The 15,327-nt window shown below is 34.2% G+C and overlaps 2 protein-coding genes across 2 annotated transcripts in view; both read left to right on the top strand.

Moving 5' to 3' along the window:
- Positions 1–1,096: 1,096 nt before the first annotated feature.
- HELRODRAFT_164082 (hypothetical protein) lies at positions 1,097–5,526 on the top strand (the record flags this gene model as incomplete). Its single annotated transcript, XM_009029126.1, has 7 exons — positions 1,097–1,304; positions 1,644–1,686; positions 3,137–3,203; positions 3,266–3,319; positions 4,403–4,474; positions 4,703–4,828; positions 5,431–5,526. The coding sequence occupies 7 exons, from the start codon at positions 1,097–1,099 to the stop codon at positions 5,524–5,526; spliced, it is 666 nt and encodes a 221-aa protein (XP_009027374.1).
- A 6,269-nt stretch (positions 5,527–11,795) lies between these two features.
- The window catches only part of HELRODRAFT_164081 (hypothetical protein), a gene marked incomplete at both ends in the record, with an annotated part of 5,993 nt that continues 2,461 nt past the window's right edge, over positions 11,796–15,327 (top strand). The window contains 2 exons of the mRNA XM_009029125.1: positions 11,796–11,887; positions 13,186–13,702. Of these exons, the coding sequence (XP_009027373.1) occupies positions 11,796–11,887; positions 13,186–13,702 (609 nt within the window). The remainder of the gene's footprint in view (positions 11,888–13,185; positions 13,703–15,327) is intronic.

Here is a 15,327-nt window from a genome sequence, read left to right as displayed (position 1 = left end):
ATTGTGGTAGCTGAAATTCTGTTAAAGTTAAAAAAAAACAATTGATTTTTTTTTATCCTAAAAGGTTCACGCCACATACACTCTTGTGTGCAACATACGTCTTGTGTGCAACATATAAGGATCATGTATGTACAGTAAGGTGGTCACAAAAAATTTTTTTTCAAAATTTTATCGGGGGAACCCCCTAAATTGTGCCACTTGACTAAAAAATGACATTTGTAAAGTTTTAGCTCAATTGGATAATGCTAACCCGTGCCTCATCGAGGTTGAAATTTCGAAAAATTGGAAAATTTTGAAAAAAACGCAGTTTTTGGTTTGTAAAATAAAAACGGTTCACTCTAGAAACATGATTTAGGTATTATTTTGTTCATTGATTAGTTTCCTTCAAGTGTTACTATGATCACCATTTAGCTACAAGTTATAGTTTCTGACATATTTGCATTGTTACATTGATGTATGCATGTGAGGCTTGGACGTTGAAGAAAAGAGACAAAGACAAACTGGAAGCATTCGAGATGCATTGTTATAGAAAGTTGCTGGGAATCAGTTGGAGACAAAAGATAAGAAACGATGCCATAAAAAAACAACTTGGAAGACAAAAACTGTGTATGAAAGTGTCAAGGAAAGAAAGCTGGGTATCTTTGGGCACATCTGCAGAATGACAGACGACAGACTGATCAAAAAAGTACTGATGAGAAAGAGGGACTGGAAGAAAAAAGTGGGAAGACCTGTGAGGAAGTGGATGGATGATATCACGGAATGGACGGGGGTTGGAACATTTGGCTCAATGAAGATGGCGAGGGAAAGAAAAGGAATTTTGGAGAGATAGAAGAATACCATCGGCCTCAACGGTCTCTTAAGGGATTACAGAGGATCATTGAATGAATGAATGAATGAATGCATTGTTACAGATACACATTGAAAAAACGTTGAATTTCTCCATAACACAAAAACACACAATAACTTATTTACTATTACTAACCCAGGTGCTATATGTTGTTTTTATGTATTAATATTAAGATCTTTTGGTTTTTATACGATTTCTCATTTTTGGTAAGGAGCAGTTGTACATTGGGATGGAAAATCACTTCCAGATATGTTAAATGAAGAAAATGTTGAAAGAGTTGCAGTCTTAATTAGCTGTGGAGAAAAAGAACAGTTAATTGGAGTTCCCCAATTAGAAAATGGTGCTGGCAGTACAATTGCAAAATCTGTTTATTCAGAACTTGGAAAGTGGGGTGCACTATACAAGATTCAAGCAATGTCCTTTGACACAACTGCCGTGAATTCTGGCCGCATTAAAGGTGCTTGCGTTTTATTAGAGCAATTGATGGAGAAAAAATTATTGTATCTTCCATGTCGCCACCACATTTTGGAGGTAGTTTTGAGATCCGTTTTTGATGCTGTGATGGGAAAGACTACAGGCCCTCAATCGGATACTTTCAAAAAATTTAAAACTGAATGGAACAACATTGATAAACAAATTTAAATCAGGAGTTAAAGATAAAAGTGTAGCCAGCAAATTGATTAATCCGGGTCAAATATCAAGTTATCTTCTAGAACAATTAACAGTTCATCATCCAAGGAGCGATTACAAAGAATTGATTAATCTTTGTCTTATATTTTTGAACGCTTTCCGTCAGAAAACATCGTGTTTGCGGCTCATGGTGCTTTTCATCACGCAAGGTGGATGGCAAAAGCGATATATTCGTTGAAAATATACCTTTTCAGAGAACAGTTTCAACTGACAATTTTTGAAAAGCAAGTATTCCATGATATTTGCCTATTTATTATAAATATTTATGTGAAAGTGTGGTTGGATGCCCCGAAACCTGCACTTGCTCCAAACCAAGATTTACAATTGTTAAAATCTTTGGTAAATTACAATAAAGTCAATAAATTTACCTCAGATATATCAGTTTCAAAATTTATCAACCACATATAGTACCTCAATCCAGAGCAGGCTGTTTTTTTTATTATTCGATGATTCATTAAGTAATTGTGTAAAAAAGAGAATGGCAACAAAATTAATATCTCAAGCAAATGAGGATGAAGAACTTGATGACTACTGTGATATGAAACCACTAATAAAAATAAATGAAGTATCAGAAATATTGGACAAAAATGCGGACCATTTTATTTCATCACATTCAAGAAATTTTTTAAAAAGATTTAATATTAATGATCAATTTTTGCATACCAATCCAGAATAATGGAGTAATAACAAAGAATATTTAAAGAGTAAAAAGATTGTGGACGGATTAAAAGTTACAAATGATACAGCAGAAAGGGGTGTTAAATTAATAACAGATTACAACTCATGTATTACAAAAGAGGAAGATCAAAAAAAATATCTTTTGCAAGTAATTGCTGAATGTCGGACAAAATTTCCTGGTTGCACAAAAAGCCTCCTTATCCGAGCCTCTACCTTTTGAACAATGAGTTAAAGTAGAAATTTATTTGATGTATAACAACTATAAACAATATAATATGAATAAAAAATGTGTTTATTTGTTAATAATAGTGATTTAGATAGAACGGTGTTATTTTAAAAACATTTCTTTATAAACAAATTAAGTTATTGTGTGTTTTTGTGTTATGGAGAAATACAACGTTTTTTCAATGTGTATCTGTAACAATGCAAATATGTCAGAAACTATAACTTGTAGCTAAATGGTGATCATAGTAACATTTGAAGGAAACTAATCAATGAACAAAATAAAATCTAAATCATGTTTCTAGAATGAACCGTTTTTATTTTACAAACCAAAAACTGCGTTTTTTTCAAAATTTTCCAATTTTTCGAAATTTCAACCTCGATGAGGCACGGGTTAGCATTATCCAATTGAGCTAAAACTTTACAAATGTCATTTTTTAGTCAAGTGGCACAATTTATGGGTTCCCCCGATAAGATTTCGAAATTTTTTTTTACATATAGCGTTGTAACCACCCTAATGTTACAAATCAGACAAATAAACATGCAACTTCAGCTTTTTAAATAAGCTATTTTAATAATATCGTTTAAAATCGTATTTTATTTAATTAATTTTTAAATTTGTTTGATTTATTTTAAAATTGAGAACTCGAAGTAAATTTTTGTTTATAATTTACATATTCTAATAATTCTTTCATGAAGGACTGAATTGAGGAGGTATCTTAAAAGAAATGTAGATTTAGACAATTTTATGGCGGTTTTCCTTTCGGTAAGAACTATTTTCGTTATAATATTGTTTAATTTTTTATAACTTTTCTTTTGCTTCGAAAGAAAGAAGAAACGCTTGATGGAATACTTCCAAATGATTTTCACCAATTAAAACAAGTTAGATTTTTCTTATTTAAAAAATATGGCATTGGCGTAAAAATTAAAGTTCAATTTATTTTTACGGTTAACAAAGATGTTTCCAAAAAAGTTATCAATAAATAAAATATATAAACGACATTAATATTCTTGATCTATTTCAATATTGTTGAGTATGAATAATTTAATACTTTACTCTAATGTTTGTACGACAAATGCTTAATTTGATAGCTTGTCAGTTTTTTAATGTAATTAATATATAGAAAATTTACCGTGGACCTATCAATCAATCTTCGTTTAGCGTCCAGAGACCCAGTTCCCCCGAGGTAGGACGTTGTTTTCTTTGCCATAAATTGTCTGCGCCAAATTAGGCGATCAGTTGTATCCATTTCATTTAAATTTAGAGCTTTTATGTCTGCGTTTGTTTGCGACCAGGACTTCTTTGGACGGCCTTTGGAACGTGTACCAGGTATTTCAACATGTGCAAGAGAAGTTATGGCACTGTTTCCACTTCGTTTGGCATGACCAAACCACCGCAGACGGTGTTGCCGGCATTCGTCCATTATATCATCTAAAACAGAACGACACAGGATTTCGGTAGATTTGATGTTGTCCTTTAGACTAATTCGTTGCTTCCATCGAAGCATTTTTATATCGAAATATCGATTTGGTGAAGTTGTTGTTCCAGTTTGGTTGTCATTCGGTAGATTTGATGTTGTCATTCAGACTAATTCGTTGCATCCATCGGAGCATTTTCATATAGGTTCGGTGAAGTTGTTGTTCCAGTTTGTTTGTCATTGGCCATGTTTCTGCACCATATGACAACACCGGACGTATCACAGATTTATAAAGTGTTGATCGTAGTGGTAGTGGAATGTCACGCCGCATCAATTTAGAGGCAAGGAGATGCCATTTATTTCAGGCTGCACGTATACGTGCTCGAACGGCAGCTTCAGCTGTTCCAGTACAATCCAGAACATCACCTAGATATTGAAACGATGTGACTTTCTCTACCTTAATGGCTTCAAAAACATTGCTGTTTTGAATTTGTCGAATTTGTGGACCTTCTAATGTAATTGATATATTTTGTTAAAACATAAACAGATGTTTTTGCTGATCGATGCTAATGGAGATGGTGTTATTTCGTTGGAAGAGATTGACAATACATCCATAAAGGTTTATTACGTCTGCATTATTTTTGCTAATATTTTAATTCAATTTGTATTTTTATGATCAAGTATAATAAATTAGACTGATTGTTAGCAGATTTAACAAAAGTTGTTATTTCGTAATATTGCAATTTTATGTTAAAACATAGCCAAAACCAGATGGTAACATCTTGAATTCGTCAAAAATTAATGTTTTTGTTTTTATTTGAATATAATTCTAATCTTACTATTGTAGGATTACGTTGAGCGATATTTTACTAGTCACACGAAGCTGACGGACGACTATACTTATCACATTAATATCAAACATGCTGTTGAATCAAATTCAGACACGTTAATTGTACTTTGTCCTGCTAAACAAGTGATGCTTCAAATGTCTTTTGAAAACTTTATGACTAGTTCAACTTTTTAGTCAAGTTCAAACGGAAGCAACCAATAAGGTATTCGCCGAGAAAAGATGCGTCGAAGTAATTATTACAATTGAATTGATAAACTTTTGCGTTTCTTGTCATTGAGTTTCCCACCTTGAGCATCATTTTTAAATCTAATTCTATCCTTTGTCGGCAACCAATAAAGTCCATCTTTCTAGTAGTGTGAGATAGTGTCAAGTTTTGAAACTTGAACAATTAGTATAGCTGTGAGGTCCAGAACCGAGTTGCAAGAATAACTTCTTGTACAAACAAAGCAATTTACCAGAATTTGTCGACTATAAGATAACGTCTGATTACCCTTATCTTATAAAACTGATGGAATTTTGACAAAGGTGCCTGAGGTGATCTCTCATAAATTTACCTGGTTCAGGTAAGCTCTAAACGCAAACTAGTTTGTCGAGCCAATGTTAGTTTTAATTTGTTTGGTCACATCTCGTTGTTTTTCTAACGATTTTTTTAAAGTTGGTTATGAAATTTTATAAGTGAATTACATTTTATATTTCATATAATGCCATTGGATTCAAGCAATCAGCACGAGTTCACCGGTCGAAACTTAAGAACATTTTTGTTATCAAGTGTTATGTTGGATGTCTCTGTTGTTGAGTATGTTAAATTTCTTGTCACGTAGATCGTTTAATTAATTGATATAATATTGAAAGACATTAAAAGAAGAGAAATAAACTAAGCAACGTTCTCGACTTGTTTATTATCCACCGGATCAACAGAAAAGGAAAAAGTGAAGTTACATACAAAGCAAAGAACATTTGGTCCAAAGAAAATAAATATATATTATAAATTATAATGTTTTAATATAAAACATAAAATTAACACCTTCTCATTTTATTTAAAACATTAGATGACCTTAACCTAAATGTTCTTGAAGACCCATCGCACACATCAGATTCTTTAGTCTTGGTCCTACCATTGGTTTTGTTAGGGCATCAGCAACTTGAAGTTCTGTCGCAACTCGTTCAACTGAAACTTCTTCTTCTGCAACTTTTTCTGTGACAAAGAAATGTCTAATGTGGATGTGCTTTGTTCTTCTTTGAAGTTCTGGATTGTGTGCTAAACGAATTGCTGCTTCATTGTCGACAAAAATTTCTGGCTTTTTCATTAGATCTACAATGTCGTTCAACAATTGTTTGAGCCATATCACTTCATGAGCTGCTTCACTTGCGGCAACGATTTCTGCTTCAGTAGTTGAAATCGCAACTGAGGGTTGACGTTGGCTAAACCAACTGCTTCCTCCAAACATACAGATTACACCTGATGTCGATCTTCCACTAGATTTATCTCCTCCATGATCTGCATCACTGTAGGCTATAAGTGTATAGTTTTGACCAGACTTGTAAACAATACCGACATCAGCCGTGCCTTGCAAATATCTGAAAATTTGCTTTACTTGTGCTACATTGGACTTGCTGGGTTTCTCCAAACTTCTGGATGCTACTCCAACTGCATATGCAATATCTGGTCTTGTTCCCGTTATCAAGTACATCAATGCACCAACTGCTGATCTGTAAGGAAATTTCACTTCCTCATTTTTGTTTTCATTGAACTCCTCAGATTTTGTAATCGGAGTTGTACAGGATTAACACTGACTCATCCCAAACTTTTCAAGAATCATTCTTGTATACGATGACTGACTGACATTAATATTTCCCTTCTCATCTTGATTAATCTCTAATCCAAGGAAATATGTTGCAGGTTTAGATGTTATCTTGAACTCTGACTTTAATTCTTTTTCAAATATTTTTAGTTCTTCTTTATCGGTTCCTGCAACTAGTCCATCAAGTATCTGCATCGCTTTGTTTGAAATGTCTCTTTTTCAAGAATTCAGCAAAGCGTTTGTTCCAACATTTTGGAGCTTGTTTAAGTCCATAGAGACTTTGCTTGAGTTTACAGACTCTTCTTGAATTATCTTTAAAACCTTCAGGTTGCTCCATGTAAGTGTCTTTATCTAGTTTGCTGTATAGAAATGCTGTTGACATATCAAACTGCATGAGTGACATCTTTTCATTTGCAGCAACACTTAATAGTGTTCTTATATTTGAACTTCTGACCACAGGACTATAGGTTTCTTCATAGTCAATTCCCTTTTTCTGAGAAAAACCTTTTACCACTAGCCTGGCTTTAAAACGTTCAACAGAACAATCTGGATTGTGTTTTACCTTGTAGACCCATTTGCATGGTATTGCCTTATGACCTTTTAGAAGACGTACCAAATCCCACGTTTGATTTTCCTTTAATGAATGCATTTCACTGTTCATGGCTTTAAACCATTCATCTTTTTCATCACTTTGAATGGCATCTTTGTAGCTTACTGGTTCAATTACTTCACATAATGCAGACATGACGAAAGGATCATAACGAGATGGCTTTTTGATATTATTCCTGTCGCGTAAAACCATACCTTTGGTCTTTTGATTACAACAGTCAGATTGATCTTCTTCATCAGATGAAACTGAACTACGGTTGTGAACATCTTCATCAGTTGAAATATTTTCTTTAATCAAAGTTTCTTTATTTTCATCTTTGATTTTAACGTCAATCGAAACTGTATCATCTGAACAACTTTCTTCTTGCAAAATCACTGAATTTGGTTTGACAACCTTCTCATCAAAAATAATATCTCTTGATCGAAGCATTTTATTTCCTGGTTGAACAAAAATTCTGTAGCCATCGTCACCTTCATATCCAACGAGGGTACCCTTTACAGCTTTAGTATCCATTTTACGTCGTTTCTGCATAGGAATATGAACATAGGCTTTGCTACCAATGATTCGTAGATGTGTTATCTTAGGTTTCTTGTTAAACCACACTTCATACGGTGATTTTCCTTCTACAGAAGATGGTCCAGTTCGGTTGAGTATGTAAGCAGCAGTATTAATTAATTCAGCCTAAAAGGCCTGAGGCAGTTCTTCGTGAGCCAGTCTCATGGCTCTTGCTGCTTCAACTAGCGTTCGATTATCACGCTCACTGCATCCATTCTGCTGAGGTGTATAAGGCATAGTTAGGCGTTGTCTAACTCCTTCTTTTTGCAAAATTGATCTGACTTCTTTGTTGTCAAACTCACCTCCATTGTCACTTAATACTTCTGAGACTTTATGACCAGCTGATCTTGACTCTGCAAGCATTTGTCTGAGTTTTTCTGGTACATCTGATTTTTGTTTAACAAAGTAAACAAATCTGTAGCCTGTGAAATCATCTTTGAACTAAACAAAGTATCTGTAATTTTGAAATGAGAAGCAGAAAGGACCACATACATCTGTGTGAATTAATTCTCCTGGTCTTGATGCTCTTACTCGAGTTCCAAATTTCAATCGATGTAACTTTCCATAGACACATCGTTCACATAATTCACTGTCTACAGGTATATCGATGTTTAGTTCACATTTCATGACCATTTTAACATGTTTCTTATTCTGATGTCCCATTCGTTCATGGTATAACTGTAATGCATCTTGATCATTGACAAAGTTAACTTCGACTTCAGAATTCAACGGTCTAACAGTTTTTGCAACAAGTTTGAACAAACCTCCATTGTTGTTTCTTATTCCAACAACATTTATCACATTGTCAATAAGTAGATGACAACTTTTTGAGGTTGAAACAAAAGAGCCATTTCTGTTCTTATCTTGAGTATACTGAGAACAAATTTCTTTTTACTTTTGGCACATATAAGACATCTGTAAGTTTAACAGTTTGCCATTTATTATTCACTTTCACTTAAAGATGAATAATTCCTTTCCCAAAAGCTTCTTCAGTATCACTATTTGCAACATATAATTTACTCGGTTGAGAAAATTTTTCAAAACTTTGAAATATGTCTCTTCGGAAAGTTAGATGACACGTTGCACCATTGTCAAAAAAACATTCATCAGTGTACGCTGACTCATCAATTGCAAAAACACTTGATTCCATAACAACTAGTGACTTATTGTCATCGCGTAGATTGTTATTTCTTGGTTTTGCTGGTCTACCATCAGAATGCCATTTTTCACAATTTCTTACAATGTGACCTGGCAATTTGCAATAATGACATATCAGTCGCTTTGGTTTGCTGACAAATTTATCTTGTTTTTGACCATTCATGTTTAGTGATGATGACCTTTTAGTTGTTGCTTTGACAACTAATACTTTATTACATTCTGTTTTGCCTTCCAAAGATCTCTCATAGCTACACAGTTGATCTGTGAGTGTTTTGACTGTTCTTTCAGTCTTGTTCAACAATCTCCAACTTGCAGCAAATGAAAAATATTTTTCTGGCAGAGTTTCAATTATCTGACACATCAGCAACAAGTCACTGTTTTCATCTTTTCTTAACTCAACCTTTAAATCTTTCCAAAGATTCTTGAGTTTTGTAACATGAGTGACAACATCATCGCTTTCATCCATTTTATAACTAAAGAACTTCATGCATAAGTTGTATGCTTTATCTTCATTAACTTCATCATATAATCTGTGAAGTTCTAACCAAACATCTCTGGCATTACTGAATGAACGAACTTTTTCATACTTTGAATCCATGATCGGCGAGTCTGGTGTTCCAATCTTCAAACATTTATGCTGCATTCTGCTCAGACGTGGCTGTTAAAACGATATTATAAGCATATATTAGATTCCAAATGTCACCAGTGCGTATCGGCTTAGTGACTTCTGAACAATTTTCAGGGAGTGTTTTAACAGACGTATACCCCGATATGATGAGCAGTTCATTGGATCACCTTTGCCTTTGTGTAGCGGAACTGTCATGCTATAGTTCCATTCAGTCGGCATTGAGCAATTCACGGCAAAGTTGTAGTAACGTTTGGATACATGCAGTACCAGATGCTTTGATAATGTCATTTTTAAGTCTAGAGGGTCCTGCTGCCTTTCCATCTTTCATAGCTTTCAGAGTTTCTGTAAGCTCCTCTACAGTGATGTCTGGAATCGGACCTTCGATGGGTGGAGCGTCAAAGTTGACATGATTGGATTTGTTTCATTTAACAGATCGTTGAAATATTCTCTCCACTGATCTCATCTTGTTCAAGAACCATCTCATTTTTGTCGTTTTTGATAATTGAGGCACCAACTATGTCTTTTTTCGGACGCTTTGCTTGTTTTGCTATACGATACAGAGATTTCATTTCTTGCATAGTTGTTCTTCTCACGGAAAATTTTATGGTCATCAAAAGACTTTGATTTTTGCCATTGCTTGTATGCAGCTTTCTTTTCAGCTATTGCATCTTGTGCACTGTCATCCCACCACCAAGTGTCCCGTTCATGCTGACGTTTTGTACCAGTTTTCCCACAAACCATGGTTGCAGCGTTTATCAAAACGGTTTTGTATGTACTCCAATCTGTACTGGCTTGCGATTGGTGGTATAACTGTGTAGCGACAATCTGTTGAAATTTTTCTAGATGAATATTGCTTTTCAGTTTCCACGTTTTGATTCTCCGAGGCATTTGTTTAGACTTATGTTTTGACAGTTCGACAACCAGGTCTGCCACAAGAAGTCTATGTTGGGCGACACATGATTCGCCAGGTATAACTTTGACATTTTTGAATAGCCTATGTGTTGTTGCTTAACAGCGAAAAAATCAATTGGCATGGCTGATGGTCCACTTTTGTATGTTATGAGATGTTCCAACCTCTTTCTAAAAAACCCGTGACTTTCAGCAAACTCAAGGATGCGGTTGCAATCTTCATTCCGTTCTCTATAGCCAAAACCGCCATGTACGTTGTAAAAACCATCTGTTTTCTCTCTAACGTGGCCATTGAGATCGCCTCCGATCAGGATTGTTTCAAATTTTGGTGTTGTTGAGATGGTGTCAGAGAACGCAGCCCAGTACTTTTTGGGCTAGCGATTCTCTGACAAAAATTCCAACATCATTTTTGGCCGTCTTTTGACCATTCCAAAATAGTTTATACTTTTTTCTTTGTCTGAGTTGACATGACAAACACCATTCGATTTCCATCGGGTCTCCTGAAGGCAGCAGATGTCAATCCTTCTACGCTCAAGCATTTTTGCGATTTCCATGCTGCGGCCAGTCAGTGATCCAGCATTGATCGTTCCATACTTCTCAGGGATTCTTGGCACCCCTTGACCACTTATGGCCTGCTGGAGACTAGGGGCCGTTGTTTTTCTTTGTGATGGCATAGGATTAATTTGGGGAAAAGTTTTTACATCCGGACACCCATCCTGACGACAACCACCAGTTATAAGCGGTGGGTCTAGCCTTTTGCTCAAAGCACGCAAGGCAGCTTGGATGCAGTTTTATGTCATGCCCAGGACCAATATACTAACATGACATAGAAACATAAAAAATACATTAATACAAGCTTTTATAAATATTAATACCTGCCGTGTACAAGCGTGTTCAACTAAATAAATTAATACATACCAGCCAGAACATCTTCACTAACCATGCAAACCTTCACACACACAAACATTACGCGCAAAATCGTGCGTAATGTGTTTGTGAAGGTTTGCATGGTTTTAAAAAAAATAATAATAAAATTTTTTTATTTCTATTTTTATATTATGATGTTTTGCATTTTGTATCAGGTTGATTTGTTAGTGTGATTGTAAATAGTTTTTTTTTCTTTATTTATGCAAATGCAGCTCTGACATACACCGAACCGCTTACATATTTTTATATTTAAACTGTCGTACCACATAGGTTGTACTATCCATCCACACCACAGGACGTAATTTTACATTGTGCATTCACGCGCAAACACCGCATCCTATACGCATGTCATATAATAGTCTTTGAGTTTCTGATAGAACAGCATTCGCACCAGGTCATCGCGTAGCTGCTCGAGACATGGCACTTCTACCGACTAAGCTAACTCACTGATCGATATAAAAAAAAGTAGTATTTTAGCCATTTTTTGTGAAGATTTCATTCATGTCGTGCACTTTTTATAAAAAATTTTCTGTCTACATTGAACAGGATTGGACACAAGTTGAATCTCATTTCATGGAATATGAAAAAATAAGGTCATCTAAAAAATTAAGAACTTCCTCTGATGTAATAAATAATGAACTTTGATAATTATTCCTATTTTTTAGTATTTGCTTTTATAAAACTTTACATCATCTTTGGTCTAAATTTTAATGTGATGTCATACTTATTTTTTGTTTGTTATTGTTTGTTACGTATGTTATATTCTCAATGTGGCATGTTTGTATTTATTGTAAAGATTTAAACTGATTTCTAAGGCTACTTGTTATTTTTTTAATTTAATGAATGTAAAGTTGTAAAGTAGTTTAAATCATAGTCTACAATTATTGATAATTTTATTTAGTTATTTTTTCAGTGTTAACATATCGTATGATATTTTAAATTTGTTTGGTACATTTTCTTTATAATCTTTCCAGAGTTTTGCTCTTTAACAATCTATCGTTTAATAATTAAGTTTATTTAATAATTTTATTTTTAACTTGTGAATGAACTAATTATGAATTTAATCATCAGCTCTGTATATTATTTTATTACGCTACGTATCTATGATGGTTCTATTGCATTATGTATCTGTGAGATTATATTCCTAACGAGTTCTAAATTCACGTTTTTATGATTCATTATTTTTTATGAATTTTTATGACATCCCCCCATTTTTTTGCCTCTCTATTCGTTTCTCCATTGAACAACCAATAATATTGACAAATGGGGAGTTATCAACTGTACCTGAATTAAATTTTATAATGCCATGAAATGAACTTTGTTGGCAAAAAAAATTATTCTCTCTTAGATATTTTTCAGAGGTTATTATAACAAACACGTGTATAAATACATGTGAATCAATGCGTCACTCAATTTTACTCATTACATCATCGTGCCGCCCAGATTACTGAAAGTTCCAAAATACTCATGCCAGTATACACAGCAGTGTCATATATCAGTTTTGGTTGAAGTTGTAGAATATAAATATTGTTTTGTTTCTTCATTTTTCGGTAATTGGTAAAACTCTCTGTGACAAAATTAACCATTTCATAAAAATCGCACCTGATTTTGAGTAGAAATTAATTTTACAAAACTGACATGATAATTCATTTTTTGCTTTATAAACCGCAAAAGCTTTCAAGATGAAAAGTTCCAGAAATGTTAAATCTTTGCCCTTAGGATATCGTTTAAATCATATATATATATATATATATATATATATATATATATATATATTGGGACTAGATTATACACTTTTCGACAATGCCCTATCAACGGACGACGTCGCCGATTGTCTATGTATTGAAATTAAATTTCACAAATCCAACGTCATCGTATTTGCTATCTATAGACCACCAAACTCTGACCCCTCCAATTTAATTCAAAAACTTGACCTCGCTTTATCTAGTCTTAAAACCAATTCTAAAGTTTACCTTGTCGGCGATTTCAACTTAGATCTCTCAAAGGCCTGCTCTGATAAACTCGTTGCTTCCTTTTCCGATTTACTGGCTTCCTTCAACTTTGTTCCTCTTATATCTCAGCCTACCAGAGTGACTCATTCTTCCTCTTCTATAATAGACAATATCTTCACAAGCAATCTATCTCATCACATTTCTGGTATTCTTTTACATGACTTTTCCGACCATTTTCCTATTTTCGCTTTATGTCCAAATCATTGTTTCCCCATTCCAACAGCTCCAATTAAACTTCGTAGAAATCTCTGTCCTGATTCTCTTAGGAAAATCAACCTCCAACTTTCTGTCCAAGACTGGTCATCTGTCACTACTCAAGATAATATTAATACATGCTGCTCTACGTTTTATGCCATTCTTTTCTATATTCTGGACTCCGTTTCCCCTCTGCTTCCAGTCAATTATATTTATAAAAAAACGTGGGTCAACAAACACATCATCCATTTATCCAAAATTAAACATAAACTCTACATCAAAAGCCTTAAAATTCCGTCGCAGTGCAACATTTCTGCTTATAAAAGGTATCGTAATTTCTTCACCCGGATTAAAAGAAAGACTGAGCGTGAATTCTACATTCACCGCTTCGATAAAATTCATGATTCTAAATCACAGTGGAACTTGATCAAAGAAGCTTTAAATACTAGATATTTTTCTCCACAAATATCAAAACTCATCATCAACAATAATAAGGTACAAAACAAACTTGAAATATGTAAACACTTTAACGAACACTTCATAAACATCAGCAACGAACTTCTCTCTAACCTACCTTCAGTTGATACAGATCCTTTGTCCCACATGTCACCGCCTAATTCTCACTCTATTTGCTTCCATCCGATTACTCGCTCCGAGCTGCTAACATTAGCTGGCAAGTTGAAAAACAAGAAATCTTATTCAGATGATGGATTAAATATGTTTCTTGTAAAAAACATAATATCCAATATAACAGTACCCCTTCTACATATTTTCAACTTATCTCTTAGCTCAGGAATTTTTCCGGACTGCTTTAAAACCTCGAAAGTTATTCCCATATTTAAAAAAGGAGATAATGCCGACATTAATAACTACAGGCCGATTTCTCTACTGTCTCCGTTGTCAAAATTACTAGAAAAAGCAGTTTATGTCAGACTATTTTCTTTCTTTGAAGTACATAAAATTATTTGCAACAACCAATATGGTTTTCGCCCTAGCCACTCAACGGAACTTGCTCTACTCGATTATGTCCATCACATCCTCTCCAAACTCAATGACAAAAAACTCTCAGTTGGTTTGTTTTTAGACCTTTCGAAAGCATTTGACGTTATTAATCACAGCATCTTACTTGATAAATTAAGTTGTTATGGTATTCGAGGAGAAGCTCTCGGGTGGATTCAAAGTTATCTCTCACATCGGAATCAATATGTCACTATTGACAATTACCAATCTTCAAAGGCCTTAACTTCCATTGGTGTACCTCAGGGATCAATCCTCGGCCCACTTCTATTCCTAATCTACATAAACGACATTCATAATATATCTATTGGAACTAAATGTATACTATTTGCCGACGACACGAATCTCCTATTTACTCCCGACGACATTTCATGTTCAGATCATATAAATTCGGTCCTTTCAGAACTTTCAAACTGGTTTTCTTCTAACAAACTCACTGTCAATCATTCTAAATGTTCTTACATAATCTTTGGACCCAAAATCTTAACAAACCAATCCAATAACTTAAACCTAATGCTGAATAATATTAAAATAAATCGTGTTCTCTCAACCAAGTTCTTGGGTGTGACTATTTCTGATAATCTTTCTTGGGATCTTCATCTCCAATCTATATCTTTAAAGATTAACAAACTCATAGGAATTTTCTACAACATAAAAAACAAGCTATCTCGTTCTTCTCTAAAAACTCTTTACAATGCCTTCATCTACCCCTATCTAACTTACTGTATACTTCTTTGGGGTCACAGTCCTAAAAGTCATCTTAACTGTCTGCATGTTTCTCAGAAAAGAGCCATCCGTCTAATATTTAA

The sequence above is a fragment of the Helobdella robusta genome (genome assembly GCF_000326865.2).
Source record: "Helobdella robusta unplaced genomic scaffold HELROscaffold_6, whole genome shotgun sequence".
Lineage (NCBI taxonomy): Eukaryota > Metazoa > Annelida > Clitellata > Rhynchobdellida > Glossiphoniidae > Helobdella > Helobdella robusta.
Note: the sequence above shows the minus strand (reverse complement) of the source record. Positions and strands in the feature narration are given on the sequence as shown.